Source organism: Pithys albifrons, chromosome 6, assembly GCF_047495875.1.
Source record: "Pithys albifrons albifrons isolate INPA30051 chromosome 6, PitAlb_v1, whole genome shotgun sequence".
Lineage (NCBI taxonomy): Eukaryota > Metazoa > Chordata > Aves > Passeriformes > Thamnophilidae > Pithys > Pithys albifrons.
In genome coordinates, this window is record NC_092463.1 from 50,746,603 (window position 1) to 50,765,896 (window position 19,294).

Sequence of the window (19,294 nt, forward strand, 5' to 3'; positions counted from 1 at the left end):
CTGTGCTGTCAGGCAGCTGAGCACATGCCACTGATGGCTCAAGCCAGTCCCTGCTGGGGCAGATGAGCTGCACCTCATCTTTGGTTTTTGTGGGTGACTGCTGATGGAAGAGACCCTTGAAAAGCAGAGATGAATAAAGGGGGCTTTGCCTGGAGCAGCTTTAAATAGAAACTATGGCAATGGTGTGCTTTCTTTTTTTTTAAAGAAAAAAGCATCATACCTCCTCAAACATTATTCATTATTAGAATAATCATCAAAATCTACAGAGAAATTTTATTTCAGGTAAATATCTGCATTTTCAATCTTCTTCTTGAAACGAGCCAAGTTTGTAGTTCTATATGTCTATAAACCCTGAGGCCGATGCTAGTAAATATTCTACACAGAAGCATGGTAAAACTTCTGAAGTGAATTATTGCGCATGTCAACTTAAATAATGTGCTGTTCCTTCCCAAAATAAGAAATAACTGCAGTTATTGTCATGCCTGAGCTGGGAATTCACCTCATCCCTTTTCTCAATCTAACTTTCTTAGATTGCAAAATTCTGGAATGTTTGTGAAATGTAGCTTGCATTTGTATGTATTTGGAATTAAAGGACAACCAGTATGGGGTTGCTTTTTGTCTTGATTACAGCAGAATGTACAAACCCAGGAAATGGTCTCAAGGCACCCTTTGATGTGGTGTTTTCCCATTGTGCATATGCAGCCAAAGTTTTTTTGCTAGGCTGGAAATAAATGCTCCATTCAACCCCTTCTCTGTGCTCAGAGGCAGCTTTTTCTGCTTCTGTTGTGCAAGCAGCAGTTTTGGCTGCAGCTTGCTTCTGTGAGCAAAGGGTTGTGACCTGGAGTGCAGGCCAAGGGCATATGGGAAGGCAGAGTTCAGGCTGTTCCCTGCTAAGTACAAAGCTGTAACGTTATGCTGGTTACCATAGGGAGCTCCAGCATTGTTGTCACTGCTGTTTTCCTTGTCAGAGGCAAGTCCAGGGGATACACTCTGAGATGTTCTAAAGATCCCCTCCAGCACCTACCTTCTGGTAATTATTCTCATGTTTCGCTCTTTGCAGAAAATGTTGGTTTGGAGAGAATGTGAAACACAGCATAAGATTCAGAAATATCCTCTATTGTCCAAAATGCCTGAGCTCTTGTAGGGAAAAGTTCCTTAAGTCAGTTTTGAAGGCAGTGCTCTGTTCTAGGTCGCAGAGGAAAATGGCACATGCCTGTACCCCAATTTACAGGAGTCATTTTCCAGGGATTTTTGTTTTATTTTTTTAAACTGAAAAGGTGACAGACGACCATTTGTAGCCAGCAGAAAAGGAATTTGAGCTGCCATGTACTGTAAGGACATAAATTGTGACATAGGTTGTGACATAGATTGCAACTGGGGTGTGAACAGAGTTGCAGCAAAACACAGTCCCTGCAGTAACTGAGCTGTTGTTACACTGGGAAGTAGTGGGTTCATGGGTGGCAGGAAACAAAATATATGTCTGTCTCCTGTTTTTTGCAAGGTTCCCTTGTCCGTTGTGTTAGGGCTTGGATTCTCATTGCACATTGTTCCATTCAGAGATACAGAGTACTGCAGAGAATCTGTCCTGCTGCTCCAGACCTGTCTGTGGAAAATGTCACCTCTTAAAGTTAAACTCTTGGCTGAAGTCCAGCGATGCCCAAGGAGTTACCTGTTGGCACTTTATTAGTTTTACTGAACCTCTTTCATGCCTCTGCTCTGCAGCTCCAGCAGCAAATTGTTGAAAGTGACAGAGTTGTGAACAGGGCAACTACCTCTAAGTCTTCTGAGGAGAATGTAAAATGCTCTCTTAGGCTTGTTAAATCATGTGTGAGACCACATACTAGGGAGACTCTCTGCAATGCAAGTGCACTCAAATTAGGAGCTTTCTGCAGGGGAAAAGGTTGTGTCAGTTGTTAACCAAGGGAAACAAGCAGGCTCCTGAGCAGGGAGAGCACAGTGAATATTCAAACTGTGAACCATACCAATAGAGCTTGACAGTTAATATATAAATCTTAAAATCTAGCTGAGTTGTTGCTGTATGGATCTGAACTTCCCCTTAGGTAAAATGTTTACTGCTGCATAAAAAACTCTCCTTAGTTTAAGCCTGCCTGAGCCCCACAGAGCCGCTGTTGCAGCAGGATGGCTGGAAGTCCCTTGAGAAGGGTCTGAGAGCAAGCTAGGCAGGATGAACCATTCAGACCCTCTTTAGGGGGTGGGGGTGTGTGTGCTATCTTAGCGCATTATCAGCAGGGACATAGGTGTATGTGGTTTGCTTTGCAAGGCAGTTAAGAGCAACACTTCACGTTTTCCATTCCATTAGCTCTCAGATTCATCTGGTCATCTCAGCATACATGGGAATTTCACTTTGCAGTTCCTGCAGCCCTTCTGGTAACACAGCTGACTGTTGCTTGTGAACAGACACAGACCTGACCCTTTGCTTTGCATGCAGACAATCAGGCACCTTCCCCTGCGAGCTCTGTCCAGCATAAGGGCCAAAGAAAAGCATCACCCTTGAGTGCAGGGTAACACTTCAAGCACACAGAACACTTCAGTCTTCAAGGCAGTTTCTCAGTCCACTTGTTATGAGGAGCAAATAGTCCCATGGACAGCTGAAGAAGCAGTACATACTGTCTAAAAAATTGTGTAACAGGAATGATGAACTTTCAGTAAGGACAAGGGCAGGCTTCCAGTAATGATTTCTGTGTTTAAAGTAGAGGAGTGGTGGGGAATTCCCAGCCATGTGTGTCCTTTAAAGTTTCCTCTTTTGAGGGGTTTGAATTGCTTATAAATACCCTCTCTGAGAGCACATGAACACAATCTCCATCTGCGTTGGCTTTGCCTTTCTGCAGTGGTGAGTGACATTCTGAATTTTTGAGGTATATGCAGTGTTTTGAGCTGGTACCTGAGAACAGGACTAATGCTTTAGCATGTTGGGCCTGACAGGAGCTGCAGGGAATGCTAGAATGCATATTACTCATGTGCATCTGCCTCTGTTGTGGCGCCACTCCTTGCAGAGGTAGAAGGAGGCCCTGGGCAGCTGCCCTGGCACAGCTGTGGGTGTGGTGGATGCTATGCCAGCAATCTCTCAAAGGTACTTCAGAACTGCTCATCTCTGATTGTCTCACAGCTCCGTGTCAGACTTGGGCTGGGAACCATGAGGCTCTGTGTGTGCCTGCTGTTGCTCTCCGTTGCCCTGTGTGTAAGTGCTGACGGATTTGGACTGCGCAGAGCTGGACAATTTGTTCGGGATGCAGTGGGAGGTAAGCTGCTCTTACCATGAGCCCTTCTCTCAGGAACCCCATCCCCAAGCACATGTTACCAATGGAGGCAGCCTGTAGAGCTGGGACATCCAAGCTGGTTTCTGCTGCTGGAAGAGGGCTTTGATCAGCCCCCACAGATGCTTTCTATGGGCAGAGCTCTGTGTGAAAGGCTGAAGTGTCTCACTGTGTTACTGCTCCTTGGGCCTCTACTTCTGGCTGAAATGGTACTAAACCATTTCTGGTGTGACTTTTTAAAGTGAACATCACTTCTGTTTTTCCCCTTTCTGCAGGATCATGGGATATGTTCAGAGCATATCGGGACATGCGTGAGGCAAATTTTAAAGGGGCTGACAAATACTTCCATGCTCGTGGCAATTATGACGCTGCCCGGAGAGGACCTGGTGGTGCCTGGGCAGCAAGAGTGATCAGGTAACGAGTGTGTTTGCCTTGTTAACAGTGAGTTACTAGGGATCCAGGCATTCCAGTTGGAGTGAGTGAAGTCCTTTTTTACTTGTACTCCACTTTTGACCCAGAAGGACAGCAGAGGGGAGGGGCTGCAGTTGCTGTCTGGACAGCCTGTCTCTATAGGAATGGTGCCTCTCGTCCCACGTGAACGTGAGCCTTTCTTGTCCTTTCTAGAAGGCAGACTCCTTCCTCTGCATTTCTGGTCATATCACAAGGAACTCTCTTTCCTTGCTAGTTCGTTTCCCAACGTACCAGTTATGGGTTCCATGCAGGCACTCAGACAAGGATGAGTATGTGCTTGCATCTCACCTTGAGAAGCGCGGAGGACAAGCTTGCTTTGCATGAGTGAGGAGATCTGCACGAGGCTGAGTCAAATGCGATCGGTTCAGGTGGCCTTTCTCGTTCCCCGCAGTGACGCTCGGGAGGGATGGCAGAGCAGCGTGAGCGGCAGAGGCGCCGAGGACACCCGTGCGGACCAGGAGGCGAACGAGTGGGGCCGGCGCGGCGGGGACCCGAACCGCTACCGCCCCAAGGGGCTGCCCCGCAAGTACTAGCGCTGCCCATTCTGCTCCTGCCACGCCTCCTGCTGTACAGCCGAATAAAAACATCCTCCTGAAAATAGTCCCGTGTCTGCGAGCGTCCATCCTCCCGGGACGGTGTCAGGGCATTGCGGGAGCTACCAAGGGGTGGGCGTCTTGGGCAGGCGTGTCCTGGCGCGATTCCGCTACGGTCCTGGCGCGATCATGGCGCGATTCCGCTACGGTCCAGGCGTGATCATGGCGCAGTCCCGGCACGATCCTGGCACAGCCCAGGCCCGGTCCCGGCACGGTTCCGGTACAGCCCAGGCTCGATGCCCGCACGGTCCCGGCACGGTGCGGGGTGGGGGAGGCAGCGGCCGCCGGGCAGCAGGGGGCGCTGTGGGGCCGCGGGCGCCGCTCCGGCCGCGCCGCCGCCTCGCTGTGCCCGCGCGGCTGAGTGGCCGCCATGGACCGCAATCCGTCGCCGCCGTGCAGCGATGCGGAGGAGGAGGAGGGGGACGCGGTGGGGAACACAGTGTACAGCAAGCACTGGCTCTTCAGCGTCCTCACCCGCCTCATCGAGGTGCGGGGGCGCCGGGAGGGAGGGAGCCGGTGTCGGTCAGCGCCGGGCGGGTGCGGCGCGATCGTTCCTGGGGCCGGGGGCACACCGGGGGTCACACCCGGAGACACGCCCTGGGCACACCTGGGGACACAGCGTCTTCCGAAGGGTGCAGGGGGGTCACACCGTGCCGTGTTCCCCTCACCCCCACACCCCGACGTGTCCCAGGTCATCGCCCCCGCGGAGCCCGATCCTGCCGCCAGCCCCCACGGAGCCCGCACGGAGCTGGACGAGGAGATGGAGAATGACATCTGCAAGGTGTGGGACATGTCGATGGACGAGGTAGGAGTGATGTTCTGCCCCGAGTGTTCCGTCAGAAGCCTCCGGGACGTGGGAGAAGGCAGAGAGTCAGCCAGGCTCGGTCCGCTCTCTAAATAGGCTTATTTAGCAATTGTAATGCGCCCTCCTGCTAAGCACAGTTTGCTCTGGCAGATAAACAGCCTCGGAAAGTTTAGCTACAGACTTGCAGTGGCGACCTAACACAGCTTCTTTGTATTTTTCTCAACATTCTCAAATGCTGGAACAAATTCTCAAGTAAGATACATGTATATATATGTTTTTAAAGTATTGTTATTTTATTTGCTGGCTTGTTCAGATTTTTTAAATAAGCATGGAACTGCTCCCAGATAGAGAACTTATTTTGTGTTTTAATGTGGTAAAATGAGGAGGAGATTTCCTCTTTGGATGGTCTGATCAGGTGCTAAACGCAACCCCTCCACGTGTTTCTTTTTGTAAGTTAGGGTGATGTCATGCCTGAAAACATGATGTTTACTGAATTCTGACTTAGTGTCTCTGTTGGGATAGGGAGCAAAAGAAACATTTCTTGCAAATGTGACTTTTGAGCTCATTGTACAGCAAGTCGCTGGCATCCTGAATCATCAGAGGGGCTTGCTGATCTTCTCTCATTGAAAAGCAAGGATTATTAGTATTCACTGTTGGCAAATAACAGTTTTTTGTGTAGCGAGTTTGTAATCTCTTTGATCCAGTCCTTGTGCTATGAGAAAGGGTTTGATTTTGCTTTTGGAAATTGTAGAGGTCTATCTACTGCTCCATTCACTTTTTCCACAGGATGTTGCATTATTTCTTCAGGAGTTCAATGCCCCTGATATATTCATGGGAGTTTTTGCAAAGTCAAAATGCCCTCGCCTTACTGTAAGTATGGGCTGTCAAAAAGCAATAGTAGTAGCTCTGTATATGCACTTAGACTTATCTCCCTTCTTCTCCCTTTGCATGTTTGAATGTATTACTGGAACCAGGCAAATCAAATTTTAAAATGCTTTTTCACTGTGTTTTTAATGTGGTCTAATCAGTAAGTATTTCAGTGACCCTGAAGCTGATACACATCTGCTCACGTATCCTTACCTGTGTAAACTGATGAGGGACTGAGTTCATCGAACCTTGTTATAAGATCTGTTATAAAAACCAGTAGTCTGGCCTTTTTTTCTCATGACTTGTTTTATGATTACTCAACAGAAATGGTCATGAATTTGTTTAGTCAGACCTGAAAGGGCGTGGTGGGTTAACCCTGACTGGATGCCAGGTGCCTACCAAAGCTGCTCTGTCACTCCCCCTCCTTAACTGGACAGGGATAGGGGAGAAAATATAATGTAAGGCTCATGGGTGGAGATAAGGATGGGGAGAGATCACGTAGCAGGGACTATCATGGGCAAAACAGACTCAGACTGGGGAAATCAATTTTTTACTAATCAAATCAGAGCAGAATAATGAGAAATAAAAACGAATTTCAAAAACACCTTTCCCCCACCTCTTCCTTCTTCCAAGCCTCAACTTCATTCCTGATTCTCTCCCTCTTCCCTTGGGTAGCATAGGGAAACAGGGAATGTGGTTTGCAGTCAGTTCATCACACATTGTGTCTGCTGCTCCTTTCTCCTTAGGGGCAGGACTCCTCACTCTCTTCCCCTGCTCCAGCGTGGTGTCCCTCCCATGGGTGACAGTTCTGTATGAACTTCTCCAATGTCAGTCATTCGCACAGGCTACAGTTCTTCACAAACTGCTCCTGTGTGGGTCCCCCACAGCGTCACAAGTCCTGCCAGCAATCCTGCTCCATCATGGGTTCCTCTCTGTAGGTCCTCAGGTTCTGTCAGGATCCTGCTCTAGCACAGACTTCCTGTGGGGTCACAGCCTCCTTCAAGCATCCACGTGCTCCATTGTGGCATCCTCCACAGGCTGCAGGTGGATCTCTGCATCCCCACAGACCTCCATGGGCTGCAGGGGCACAACTGACCCACCATGGGCAGCAGGGGAATCTCTACTCTGGCACCTGGAACATCTCCTCCTGCTTCTGCACTAACCTCAGTGCCTGCAGGGCTGTTTCTCTCACATATTTTCACTCCTCCCTTCATCTGCAGTTGCTGTCATGCTGCAGCTTTTTCCCTTTCTTAAACATGTTATCCAACAGGTGCTACCACCATCTTTGAATTTCTCTTACTTTTGTCTTACTGCTGTGGAAGTGAAATTGTGAACTACATTGCAGCTGCCTCATTATACTGTGTTTTGACTTTTCAGGAAATCTGTGTGGGAATATTAGGAAATATGGCATGTTTCCAGGACATATGCATGTCCATTAGTAAAGATGAGAATCTTGGGTAAGTGTGTATGTGCTTCATATATGTTATACAAAGATCTATGATTGTCTGCTATGCCTTATCTTCCTTCACACTGTTTTGGCTGACCCTTTTTGTGCGGGAAGTGTCACTGAAGGAAAGAAGGATACAGACCACTATTTTATTTCTTTTTTAATCACCAGTCAAATTCTTGCATCTTTAATTTCTAAGCTTGGCAATCTTGAAACACTGAAAATGCATGCATAATTAGGAAAAACTGTTGTTAATCTCAGAATATGGCTGCAGCTATGAAATAACCTTTTTATACCTATTTTTTAAACAAGGATAGATTTTGTTAACTTTTTTTGCTTGCATTTTCTCCTTAAAGCCAAGTGCTATTGCAGCGTTTGTGTGATTCAGACTCCCCAACTCTTCTGGAAACAAGCAGGTAGGACATCTCAGAAACTAATGCATCATTAGTGTAGTTGTGCTATGTTCTGAGGCCTGGGAAGAAAACTGACAAGGGGGTTCACTGTTTTATTATCCTCTCATCCTCTCATCTTTTCTTGTTTCTGCATTGTCCTGGAATCAGTTTGCTGTGATCTAGATTCTGGTTTCTGTCACATCATTGTCATTATTTTGGATTTACACTTGTACAACGAAAATGAACTGAATTGGCTTCTAATTTGTTAAATGGGGAATTCCTGTCTAGGTTGCTGTTAACTTGCCTGTCCCAGCCTGAGGTGGCCAATGTCTGGGTTGAGAGAATCCGAGAAAACCCTTCCGTGTATGACTGTGTTTGCTTTATCATGTCCAGCTCTACAAACGGTAAGTTGCCAAAACAAGTTGGGAATTAGTGGGAGTTTGCAGAAGAAAAACGAGAACTGAAGTTTGCAAATTCAAAGACAAATATTTTCAGTTGGGAGAATTTCTTGAAAATAACGGAAACCTCATGAATTTAAAGGAAACCAAAACAAACTTTTCCTGCCTTTGCAGGTTTATAAATATATATAAAACCAATCTAAAAAGAAGGCATAGAGGAAGAAGAAAGCTCTGTGGGGAATCAAAATAAGTGTGATAGAAGAAATTGTTACTTGACACAAGAAAGGAAAGGACAGTCCTTGATCAGCAATAGAGTTATGTAATTTTTGAGCCTTGAAACAAGACCTCATTTAATTACTTTTTTTCAAATCAGATATATATATTTACCATTTTAAAAACTGCCATACTTGAACTGGAGGAGTGATTCAGTTACTCTGAATGGCAGCTGAAAAATGCACAGGCTTTGGGTATGCAGTCAGTAGTGTGCAAATCCCTGTTAGAACTAATTTATTAAAAACCATACCCAGCACCTAAAAATGCAAATACTTTGAATAGCAGTTATGTTTCACATCCAGCGCAATTGTAACAGCAGTTACGATTTGTCAAGGAATCCTAATAATTTATCTTTTTCAATTTTTTTATTTTTAATCCTGCTCCATCCAGTTAAAATCACAGATCTACATAAGTAAAATGCACATTGGCAGGTGGAATATTAGCATCAAACTGCATATCTAGGGATAAATCTTGGAAAGTTTTACTTCAGAAGCAGAAGTTAGGACTTTTCAGGAATGTGAAGTCTCTTTGCAGAACAATATTACTTCTTCACATATGGCAAGACAAGGTTGAAGATGTCAATGGGCTTTCCAACCATCCCTATTTATCAGGCTCTTTACCTGGTTTATATCATATAAAGGAATTAAACATAGCAACCCATAGTAAGTCATGAAGAAAATGAATATATTTCAGTACTGAATTTACTCTGAATACTTGTATATATTAACATTTTGTGAGCTAATTTTTGCTCTTCATTTTTACTCTTGTTGAAATTTATACATTCTCTCTTGTACAGTTGACTTGCTGGTAAAAGTGGGTGAAGTGGTGGACAAACTCTTTGATCTTGATGAAGAGCTAATGTTAAACTGGATTAAAAATGGCACTTGCCAGTCTGTGGGACCATCTGTAGATGATTCCCCTGAAGAACTTCCAGATTTTAAGATTGTGCCTTGTATACTTGAAGCAGCCAAGCAAGTCCGGTATGTGAGATTTCTTTTGAGTTTCATGGCTGGGGAGGTTCCTTATAACCTTGTAAGGCTTTAGTGGGAACAATACAGTTTGAGAGATCACTAGAATTTGTTTTCCTGTACTTAAAATTTGAAATAAATTAGCTAGTTTGTTAACAAAGAGAATGGCAGTGATTGCTGATAGGGTTGTCTGTGTCCAAGACACGCAAACTCAGTAACTGGCTCTTTAATGTGTGTTTGTTTTTCGTTTGTTCTGTGTAGATCAGATAACCCGGAAGGACTTGATGTTTATATGCATATCCTGCAGCTCCTGACCACGGTGGATGAGGGTATCCAGGCTATTGGTAAGACACTTGACTTGCTACCTGTGGTGGGACTGAGGGGGGCCATAACTTCTGGATCATCAGATATTTAATGGGGAGAGAAATAATTCACATAGAAAGATTAAATTTGTTGGTTTGGTGGGTTCTCTTTTTTGTTTCTCAAGTGCAGGCTCCTGATGGAGGAAAAGAGACTTGGAGTTTGCTTTATGACCTCGTTTGCCAGGAACTTTGCCAGCCAGATGATCCACCGATCATTGTGCAGGAGCAGAAGACTGTATTGGCCTCTATTTTGTCCGTGCTGTCTGCAATGTTTGCTTCACAGACAGAGCAAGAATACACCAGGATGAGGAAAAGCAAGTTGTGCTTTTCTGTGGTTTTTTTTTGTTCTTTTAAAGTTATATTCACAAGTGACTTTATGTGGGGTGAAAGATGGTTCAGTTCAGTGACATATTTGAATACAGTAAGACTCTTTACTGGTGACTGAAAATCACACTTAACCCAAAGTTCAGTTTCTGGATGTCTCTGAAGAGTTACAGAACCAGAAACTACAGATCCTGCTCAGTCTTCTCCCTTTGGTAAATTAATGAAAATCACAGAATTCATCTTCGCTAAAATATGAGGATTTGACAGTAAATTTTTTCTTTTTTTTCTTTTTTTTTTAATGTGGGGAGATTCTGCACTTACTTGGCTTCATCTATTCCTTGTTACTTTTCAATTCATGGATAAGTCTTTAGAATTAAAGGCCTATCTTGGAAATGCGAGTGAGGGTCATTTGCAGCAGAAAGACATTGTGTCAGTTTGGCTTGTCAGATAAGATTATCTGGATGTAAATTTAACATATTACCCTCACTTTGTTACTACTAAAGACATTTTCCTTCTCATGTTCCTTACCACTGGCATATAGTTTTTATAGACACAGATTAGTTTAGATATAGATACAGATTACGAAAAATGGTTAGGGTTTTTTACTACATTTCCACTTGCTTCTGTAAAATGATCTTTGAGTAACAAAAGACAGTACTGTCAGAACATACATTCCTATAGCTTTTGTGTAAAATCTAGTGCCATGTTTCAAAATTCTAATTCCTTGAAAGGATGGGAAAGAAATTTTAGTGTTACAGTTCAATTTTCTTGTTCCTTTATATCAAGATATGCCTCTGATTGGGAGCTTGATTCGTATCTTACAATACATGGAGGGCTGTGGGAAGAGAGCTGTTGATAACTCCAAGGAGTCTGAGCAAGAAGAGACTGGAAGGACTGAAATAAATGAGGAAGATTTCCATTTAAAAATTTTGAAGGATATTTGCTGTGAATTGCTTTCAAATATGCTTCAAGAACTAACCAAGGTAAGAATAAACAAAATTCTAAGAGGGATTTCTGCAGGCTAGATAAGAAAAAAGACGTTAATGTAGACATTTTTCTTTGCAAGTGCAGTTGTGTACTGGGAATTCCTTAGAAATCAATTAGAAGGTGAATAGCAACAAGTGTGTGAGAGGGCAGGGACATGGGTTCTCTGAGGTGTGTGCCTTCAGGGCCAAGATTCTGTATGATAAATGTTTCAGGTGTATTTTTCCATTTCTTTTGAGTGAAAGTCAATTTATTTTAAGAGAAGGAAATACTATCAAACTCACCTTCTCGGCTGGACATTTCTTATTATGGAAGCATTCAGGTTAAGAGACTTGTGATGTGTGAGCTTTCATATCATCTACATCTGGCTTTCTCTGAGAACTGTAAGTTCTGTTTGTTTTACGCAATTTTAAGAATGAAGCACATACTGTAGATACTGTGCACAGTTTTGAGTTTGTTCTGACAACTGCTTATGACATGCTACTTGTATTTCTCATTGTATTTTCCAGGAAAATACATTAGAAGGACTGCACCAGGGACATTTGAATGAACAGACATGTTCCTGTGCATTTCAGAACCTCTTACCTCTGTATTTCGCGTCGGTGAGTATATGACAAGGTCTGTGACAGCTGTAAAAATACTGCTTGGGTGACAAGACCTTTCCAAATCTGCGGTACAGGTAGGACAGAGTTGCTCAGGCGCAGGTAGCACACCATTCTAATTCCAGACAGTCCTACCCCTGTGTCTCTTCTGTCTTACTTCAGCCAAAGTGTTGCCAAGATCATCAGCTGATGCAAAGGTCAAACTGTGCTGAAATGAATGGATGTCTAGCTGAAAATTTATGCTGGCTGAAAATTTGTCCTGTACATTTTTGTAGAAGAATTATTCTAAATATTTTTCATAGGGAGATTTTTTTTGTGTACTTTTAAACAATAGTAAGATTTTGAGGGTGGTGGTAACATTTCAGAATATAGGCTGACTGTAATTGTGGGGTTTATGAGGAAGGTAGCTACTTGTGGAGCATTTTTCATTATTCCTTGCAGTGGCTGCTGCTGGCTGCTCTTGCTGGGAAGGTCCAGAAATAGAAGGACCCCCTGTACCAATATAAGGATTCTGTGTTCCATGCAAATTGTTGTTCCTTTTTTTTTCTTTTTGTGTGTGTATTTGTTACTTCCAGGTGGAGAGTTTCCTTGAAGTCCTGCGTGAGGCTGACCAGACACTTGCTGACAATCTAGAAAAACGTTTCCCAAGCCTGAAGGTTCCACCTAAGGATGTACATGAAATACTTCCTTCTTTGGAATGAAGACTTTTGACTGTTTCATTATGGTGTTCCAGAAATCAAGTTTTTTGTAAATGCAGAGAATGAGGCAACTTCTTTACCAGCAGGTGGCTTTTAAGAAATGTTCCAGGTAGCCCTGATTGACCTAGAGTTAATCTGGTCTGCATGGGGAAGTAAATTGCTGTAAATTCAGTTCTGCATCTTCCATCCTGTTTGCTCTGGTAATGCGAGACTGTTGATTCTTTTTAATTGCTCTACTACAGAGTAGTTTTCTTTGAGTAACTCTCAATTCTGTGCTTTTCAACTTGAAACAGCAAAATGAATGAAATGCACTGCGTACTTTTGTAACATGGTGCTAGTTTCTTCAAGCTGCTGTTGGAGAAAGGAGGACTGCTCAATAGAAAATCCCCTTCAAACACCTGATAAAAACAGAGTTAAATTATACAGAGGTGTTTTTGGGTTTTTTTAGATCATATCAATACCTTGAGCAGGTATTGTAATAGAAATGTTTCATCCTGCTCCTTTAAAATCTTCACACTTCTTCCACTGAAGCCTCTTCTTCGTCACTGCAAGTCTGAGCTGTGGCGTCTCAGTTCTGTGTAATTCAAAGGATTTCAGAATATTTTTACCAATGGTCTCTGCTGCAGCTTCCAGCCATTGCAGCCAGTTGAGAGTTAAGAGTTTTAGGACAGGTTTGGATTACTTGCAGACTGGCATATTTGCAGACTTTCTGGTTTTTTACAGTAGTCTGTGCTTCGGTTTAGGAATGTCACATATATTGGTTCTTTCCTCATTCATTTATTGTATAAATTGAATGACATAAGAAATGCCATGTTTTTCAGGAGAGCTCAAGGTGTTAGGTCACATGCAGGAAATTCAGTCTACAATCTTCTAAAAATCCCAGTTTTAATTATATGATGTTTTAACTGCATTGCATTTTTAGATCCCGTGCCTGCGTGCAGTGCAGCTAAAATTTTCTGAGTCTGAAAAGACAGTACAGCAGCACATCAGCTTCACTATTTCTGTAAATGAGAATGGAAAACAATTGGTCTTTATTAGGTCTAAGATGTTAAAGTGGGAACCAGAACCTAGAGAATAACTTAATGCCATATACACACATTCCCCAGCTCTCCAGGTTTTTACAGACTTGAAGTATTGTGCTGGGCCATGATTTGTTTGACCTGACTTACCTGGACATGTGGTATGATACAGTATGTGTATATGTATATAACCCTTTCATCCCAACTTCCAGTTTTCAAAACTAGTGGAATTTAATCATTCCCCTGGGCTGCCAGCAGCATCTTAGCTGTCAGCAGAGGATTTGGCATTACATAAATATCTGACTTGTGTTGCTAAAAAGAATTGCCATGGTTTCTATCAGTTTTTGTATGCTGTGTTTGTTGGAGAAAACTGGTGGCTGTGAATCAGATGACAGCATTTTTCATACTACTTTGACAGTTTTTGGTTATTTTCTTAAACCTACAGATTTGTAATAAAGTTTCTTTTTTTAAAACCCCCCTGTATGCTTTCCTTCATTCTAGTGTCAGTTGTATTTGTTTTCTGAGCCACTGGAAATGCCTGTTACTCTCAGTGTGTTAATTGTAAAAGGAAAATTGAACTTCTTCATAATATCTGTGTCCTGTAAAATATGTTGACAGTAACTGGATATTTATTTTAACACTCCAGTGCTTTCTTTCCATAGTCACTTTTATGTATGGAGGTTAATTTGTGTCTCATCCAGTAGTTAACATTTTTTTCGCTTAGTTTATCCCCAGGTGTAGGTGAGTGTCTTTATGATTGTCCAACATAGTGAAGAATTATTTCTGTTTTGCATCTCTTGAAATTCATTGCAGTTGAAATTTTGCAGCAGCTGTGTAATGTAATACACAAAAAAGCTGAGACAAGATCTGTTGTTCTGTTTTGTTCCTGATTCAATGCACTAACATCCAGTGTTGTTAACATGAATTGTTAAATGTAATATCACTAATTGCAATGAGATGACATACATTATTCCCCCAATATAATTATTGTTATCTGATGCTTTGCATGTGGTAGAAAAAATGACTGATGTCATGTGGGAAACCAGGTGGGTCCCGTCCTCCTGCTTATCTGCAACTCAAGAATCTGTAGGATTGGTCTGCCAGCCTTGCTCCAGCAGAATGGTAATTCAAGTATGCTGGGAATTTTTATCCTTGATAAACATGGTGAAATGGAGATGGAATTCCCCCTTTGTCCCAAGAAGCAGCTGCACTTCTGCACTGGGTGCTGTGTGGAAGGGTCAGCACTGCCCTTGGGAGCAAGAGGCTGGTGCCAAGGCAAATGCAAGGTAACTGTGCTGAGTTTTTGGCAATCAGAAGGGGGTGAAACTATTTGTAGGAGCAGATGGATGATGTTTGGAAATGGTGCACATGTATTTCATAATCCTGCCAGCAGGGATCTCCCTCAGCCTGTGCTTCATGACCGTTGTGTGTCTGTCTTGTTGGTGGGGTTGGGATTTTTGGGGGACTCAGGGAGGGTTGGGGAGGTGCTTGGTTTTTGGGTTTGTTCTTTGGATTCTCTCTCGTAGCTGTGCTTTGACACTGACTGGCGAGCCAGACCTCTCTGGGCCACGTGAATGGATATCTATCTACGAGCAGGTGAGCAGCTTCCTTCCAGACCAAAATCTGGTTAACTCTGTAACTTCCTTCTTTGGAGAAAAAGAAGTACTTGTCACTGCTTTGTGCAGAGCTCTGAACAAAAGTGGGTATCTGAAGCATTGAACTAAAGTAGCAAGAACTCAGTCATCTTGGACAGAGCTGGACATGACTTGTGGCATGACTATTGTCTGGAAAACAGGCAAAAAGCAAACTGGAAGGCCTTATTTTAAATTAAGTTTCATAGATCTATCTAAGAATTTAATTCAAAGAGTTCTTTCACCTTGCCTTTTATGTACATTTGACATCTTTATCCCACATTTCTTGGTGGGACAAAACACCATAAAAACAAATAAATTTTGTTTGGGAGGAAAAAAAACAATGATGTTAGAATGCTTCATCTGCTCCCTTGGCAGTGCAAGGAGATGGTTGCTGCTCTTGATACTCATACTGCAAACCTGTCCTTTCTGGCAAACTAAACCGGGAAACCTGATACACTGGAAAGTTCTTTTCTGCTCTTCTCCATATCTACATCACTCCACTCTCTTAATCTTCTGTCACTACTTTTTTAGTTCATATTTTTGGTAACTGCCATGGTGGTTCATTTTTCTGTAAGATTATGTGTTGCTATGAATGACCTATTATAACCACCTTTCACTGAAACTAAGCTGAATGCAAAAGAACAAAATACAATCCTTATTTGTAAATGAAGTATCTTCCTAGTTTATTATAGTGCATTAAAACGTATGGATGTATTAATGTGGTTTTGTTTGCTTTGAAAATCTCTTCCACTACCCTTATTTTGGCTGCTACTGGGGGTTACAAAAACAGCAGTATCTCTTATATTTTTTATTGAAGATTTTGCCTTTTTTTCCCTCAAGCAGAATCTCTTGGTCACAGCAGTTCCTTCGCCTGTCCTTTATTTTCTCCTCAAATGTTTTTTTCCTTTATAATGCTTGCTGTTCATTTTGTTGGAGAGGATGATGAATTTCATGTGCTCTGCCACAGTCAGTGAGAAAGGAAGAAGCAGCTACACCTGGGGCAAGGACCAGTCTGCTGTAATATTATACAATTTCTCAAAAATCCTTCATGTGAAGGCAAGCAGAAGCAGCGAGGGGCTGTGCTTTTCTTCCTGTCAGCCCTGCAGTGAGTGAAGCCCCTCAGTCAGAGCTGACAAGGCGTGAGCTGAGTGAACCTGACATCACCAGGCTGCTAAAACAAACCAGGTTATTTCCAATAGCTGTCAACAGAGGTTTTGCAATGGGAGATACTGCTTCTATCCATCTGTTTATTTGCCTCCCTGATTCAATTATTTATCTCTTTTCCAAAAAAATATAATACCAAGACTGGTAAGAGAACAGGTTTGCTTCTGAATTGTTACTGTGAAGAAAATGAATGAATCCAGGGAAAAACCCACTGGGGTTCCATTTTCTTTCTTTCTCCTGGGTCACTGGCAGTTAGCTGCATGTCTTAATGAAGTCTCTGAAGTCTGAGAGCTGATATTTATACAAAGACGAGTACAAAAGAGCATTCTTGGGAAGGCAGCAGTGGTAGGATGTTTTGAAGAGAAACAAGGCAGTAATACTAGAGAAGAAAAAGAAGTGAAGAAGGCATACTGGACAAAGAAAACAGGGGGAAACCTGGAAGAATTACAACAAAGAAGATAAATAGTGTTACATTGAAGGAGAAAGGTATTAAATACAAGTAACTATGTTAGCATTCTAGATCTCTCCAGGTGGAATAGCTAATGTGCTTCACCTATCAAAGGTCTACCATTGATTAAGTTTTCTATTTTCAAAGCTGAATATCCTGTGAAGTTTTTTCTGCTCTTATGGAAATGAGACATGTTTAAGGTGACTGTGAGGTCCTAAAAGCCACAGGTGAGTAAACTAGTATTGCTGGCTTTTCTTTTTTTCTTAAATTTGCCCACCCCCTCCCCTTGTTTTTTGCTGGTAGGGTAAGGTGAATCTTGGGGAGCCAAAGCATGATTGAGGTGAAGCAGTTTCAGGTGTTGGGAGAGCTCCACTTGCTCCACTTGAACCTGCCAGAGGTGAGCTGTGAAAGCAGAGTCCTGCAGGGTTGATGCTTGTACTGCACATTGGTGTGGGATGAGCAGAGCAGACTGCAGTGTACTCCTGGCCTGGTAACTAGTTGGGTACAAGGGGAAGGGACCTGCTTGATGCCTGCCTGGAAAACTAAATCCTGCTAGGTCTGTAACAGCTGTTGGCGTGAGGAGGAATCTACAGTCTTGAATTTTACTTCAGTCATTTTGTATTACAACATTTTTATCCAAAATTAAAAATTCTGTGTGATTAATATACTTTGTTACTACTGGGATTAATACTCAAGCCCTGATGCAACCTGCTTCTACATCCATGGTAGTTTCTTTGTACGTGTGAAGTAGGCACAGTAACCAAGTTCATGTTTGTGCCTCTGGTAACTTAAATCCCATGTTGGCATTCCTCCATTTTATGTCCCTGCATCCAGTTTTCAAGAAAATCTCAGAAAAGCAAATGTGTTGCAATGGTGGCAGTTAATTATTCTGTGCTTTAGGTTATGCAAACTTCATTTTAATTTTGCAATGAGCTTGTATCAATATTATTTTTGTTGTCATGCGTATCATTTTTTGTGACATCTCTGTTTAAAGAAGTAACTTTAACAAGCCATCTGTTAACCTTACATAGAAAGGAAACGCTTTTGTCAATTACTCTAATGAAATCAGAAAAATAATTTCCTGGTCTCCAGTTGTAGACCTGTCACCCTATCTTCTGTCAATAGGCGGATATTGACCCACACAGGAAAATACAGGCACAGTTTAATCCTGGCCTGAAATACAGCCATGATGTTGTATTATAATTAGCCAGTGATGTCAGAAGGTTTTATTTTTCATTAAAAACTGTAGTGCACAAACTGTGCATCAGTTTCCTTATTAGTCAGGTGGGAAGGCTGGGCACAGGAACCATGGGAAGACATTTTGAGTTTATGCCAGTCTGATTAAAGATTTTGATTTAATGAGTTCAGAGAGTAGAAAAGAAGGAGAAACACTTCACCTTGGATGGGAATAAACAAAAATACACAGTAACTCCATCTGGTCATTTGGGATGAAGCCATTAGAATGGCTGAATAGGAGGAGTAGTGGACAGAAAAGTTTGGAATAAGAGGAAAGGGAAAATGAATGGAGAAAACATGGAAGAGCAAGGGAAGAGTCTGCCTTTTTGAGCTCTTTAGATGGAGGATATTTATGAGGAGACAAAAAGAAATACAGGGAATTGCCTATGAGCTGACAAATTACATAAATCCAAGGAAAGTCTTCAAGGGACCTAAATGTATTGGCCCTGAGCAATGTGAGCTGTTCACGTGCAGAAGCCCAAATGAAGGGAAGATTTGTCCTTCTCTTTCTCTTGGAGGAGTTCTCACAACTCCTAAATGGTAGCGGGGGGAGATAGATGCAAAGGATACTGGCATGGAGTTGGAGTTGTCCAGGTGACAGGTACAGTGGTCAAACCCAGCAAGATCAGCCAGGTGTAGCCCCAAGAGGCAAACTTCTTGCTGCTTTCCTGCTTCTCCAGCCTTTCTGGACACCAGAGCAGGTGGATAAGGATAAGGACAGCATCCAGCAGTGTGGCAGGATAGCATCTGTGCATATGTGCTTTTGCTTTCCTCTTGACCAGTGCTCTCAGTGATGAGCTTAAGGATAAGAACCAGATCTTTTATTGCGTTGTCATCAGTTACTTTCACCAATGGATCTGGAGTCAGCCCTCAAGATGGAAGTATTGAAAATAATCACAGTGCTACTCCACAGCTGTCATTTTGCATTAGAAGAGTTCTTATACTGCAGTACCCTCTGTGAGGTGGGCTTATTTTAGGTCCACAGTGTAAAGGTTGAACATGCTTTTTGGAAGAACCTGCTGAGTGCGACACAGCATGATGTGGTTGCTCATCCAGGGTTAGGGAACTGCTATGATGATTTAATTAACCAGTTGTTCTGCTCATCCCTGAGTTTACTTAGACTTGAAAGAAGTAAACGTAATTAAATTAAACAAAGGTTTTTCCTTCTCACACATGCTCTGGGCCCTTTTGCTTCTTCCTCAAGATAACAAAAAGCTTATGAATAGCAGGTGCAGTTCTCTTTGTTGTTGATGATGCAGAAGGCTGGCAGAAGAAAGATTATGTACAGGTGCAGTTTGTGCATGGCATCAGAAGAAGAGGACACATGGGAGTTT

At 42.7% G+C, this 19,294-nt stretch overlaps 2 protein-coding genes across 2 annotated transcripts; both read left to right on the plus strand.

Moving 5' to 3' along the window:
• The first annotated feature begins 2,741 nt into the window (after nucleotides 1-2,741).
• On the plus strand, nucleotides 2,742-4,346 carry LOC139673344 (serum amyloid A protein-like). The gene is made up of 4 exons (XM_071558858.1): nucleotides 2,742-2,851; nucleotides 3,128-3,260; nucleotides 3,551-3,689; nucleotides 4,138-4,346. Exons 2-4 carry the CDS (start codon nucleotides 3,155-3,157, stop codon nucleotides 4,277-4,279), a joined length of 387 nt encoding a protein of 128 aa, XP_071414959.1. The 5' UTR covers nucleotides 2,742-2,851; nucleotides 3,128-3,154; the 3' UTR covers nucleotides 4,280-4,346.
• Nucleotides 4,347-4,665: 319 nt separating this feature from the next.
• On the plus strand, nucleotides 4,666-13,951 carry SAAL1 (serum amyloid A like 1). The gene is made up of 12 exons (XM_071558860.1): nucleotides 4,666-4,826; nucleotides 5,031-5,144; nucleotides 5,931-6,014; nucleotides 7,389-7,468; nucleotides 7,815-7,874; nucleotides 8,139-8,254; nucleotides 9,318-9,501; nucleotides 9,751-9,833; nucleotides 9,977-10,165; nucleotides 10,962-11,158; nucleotides 11,669-11,761; nucleotides 12,337-13,951. The coding sequence occupies exons 1-12, from the start codon at nucleotides 4,710-4,712 to the stop codon at nucleotides 12,460-12,462; spliced, it is 1,443 nt and encodes a 480-aa protein (XP_071414961.1). The 5' UTR covers nucleotides 4,666-4,709; the 3' UTR covers nucleotides 12,463-13,951.
• Nucleotides 13,952-19,294: the final 5,343 nt, after the last annotated feature.

Bases quoted from the DNA above. Each gene is read 5' to 3' on its own strand.
- LOC139673344 (XM_071558858.1), top strand. From the start codon at position 3,155: ATGAGGCTCTGTGTGTGCCTGCTGTTGCTCTCCGTTGCCCTGTGTGTA. The intron at 3,261-3,550 runs GTAAGCTGCTCT...CCCTTTCTGCAG, and splicing joins TGTTCGGGATGCAGTGGGAG to GATCATGGGATATGTTCAGA. The intron at 3,690-4,137 runs GTAACGAGTGTG...CGTTCCCCGCAG, and splicing joins TGGGCAGCAAGAGTGATCAG to TGACGCTCGGGAGGGATGGC.
- SAAL1 (XM_071558860.1), top strand. From the start codon at position 4,710: ATGGACCGCAATCCGTCGCCGCCGTGCAGCGATGCGGAGGAGGAGGAG. The intron at 4,827-5,030 runs GTGCGGGGGCGC...GACGTGTCCCAG, and splicing joins TCCTCACCCGCCTCATCGAG to GTCATCGCCCCCGCGGAGCC. The intron at 10,166-10,961 runs GCAAGTTGTGCT...CTTTATATCAAG, and splicing joins ATACACCAGGATGAGGAAAA to ATATGCCTCTGATTGGGAGC.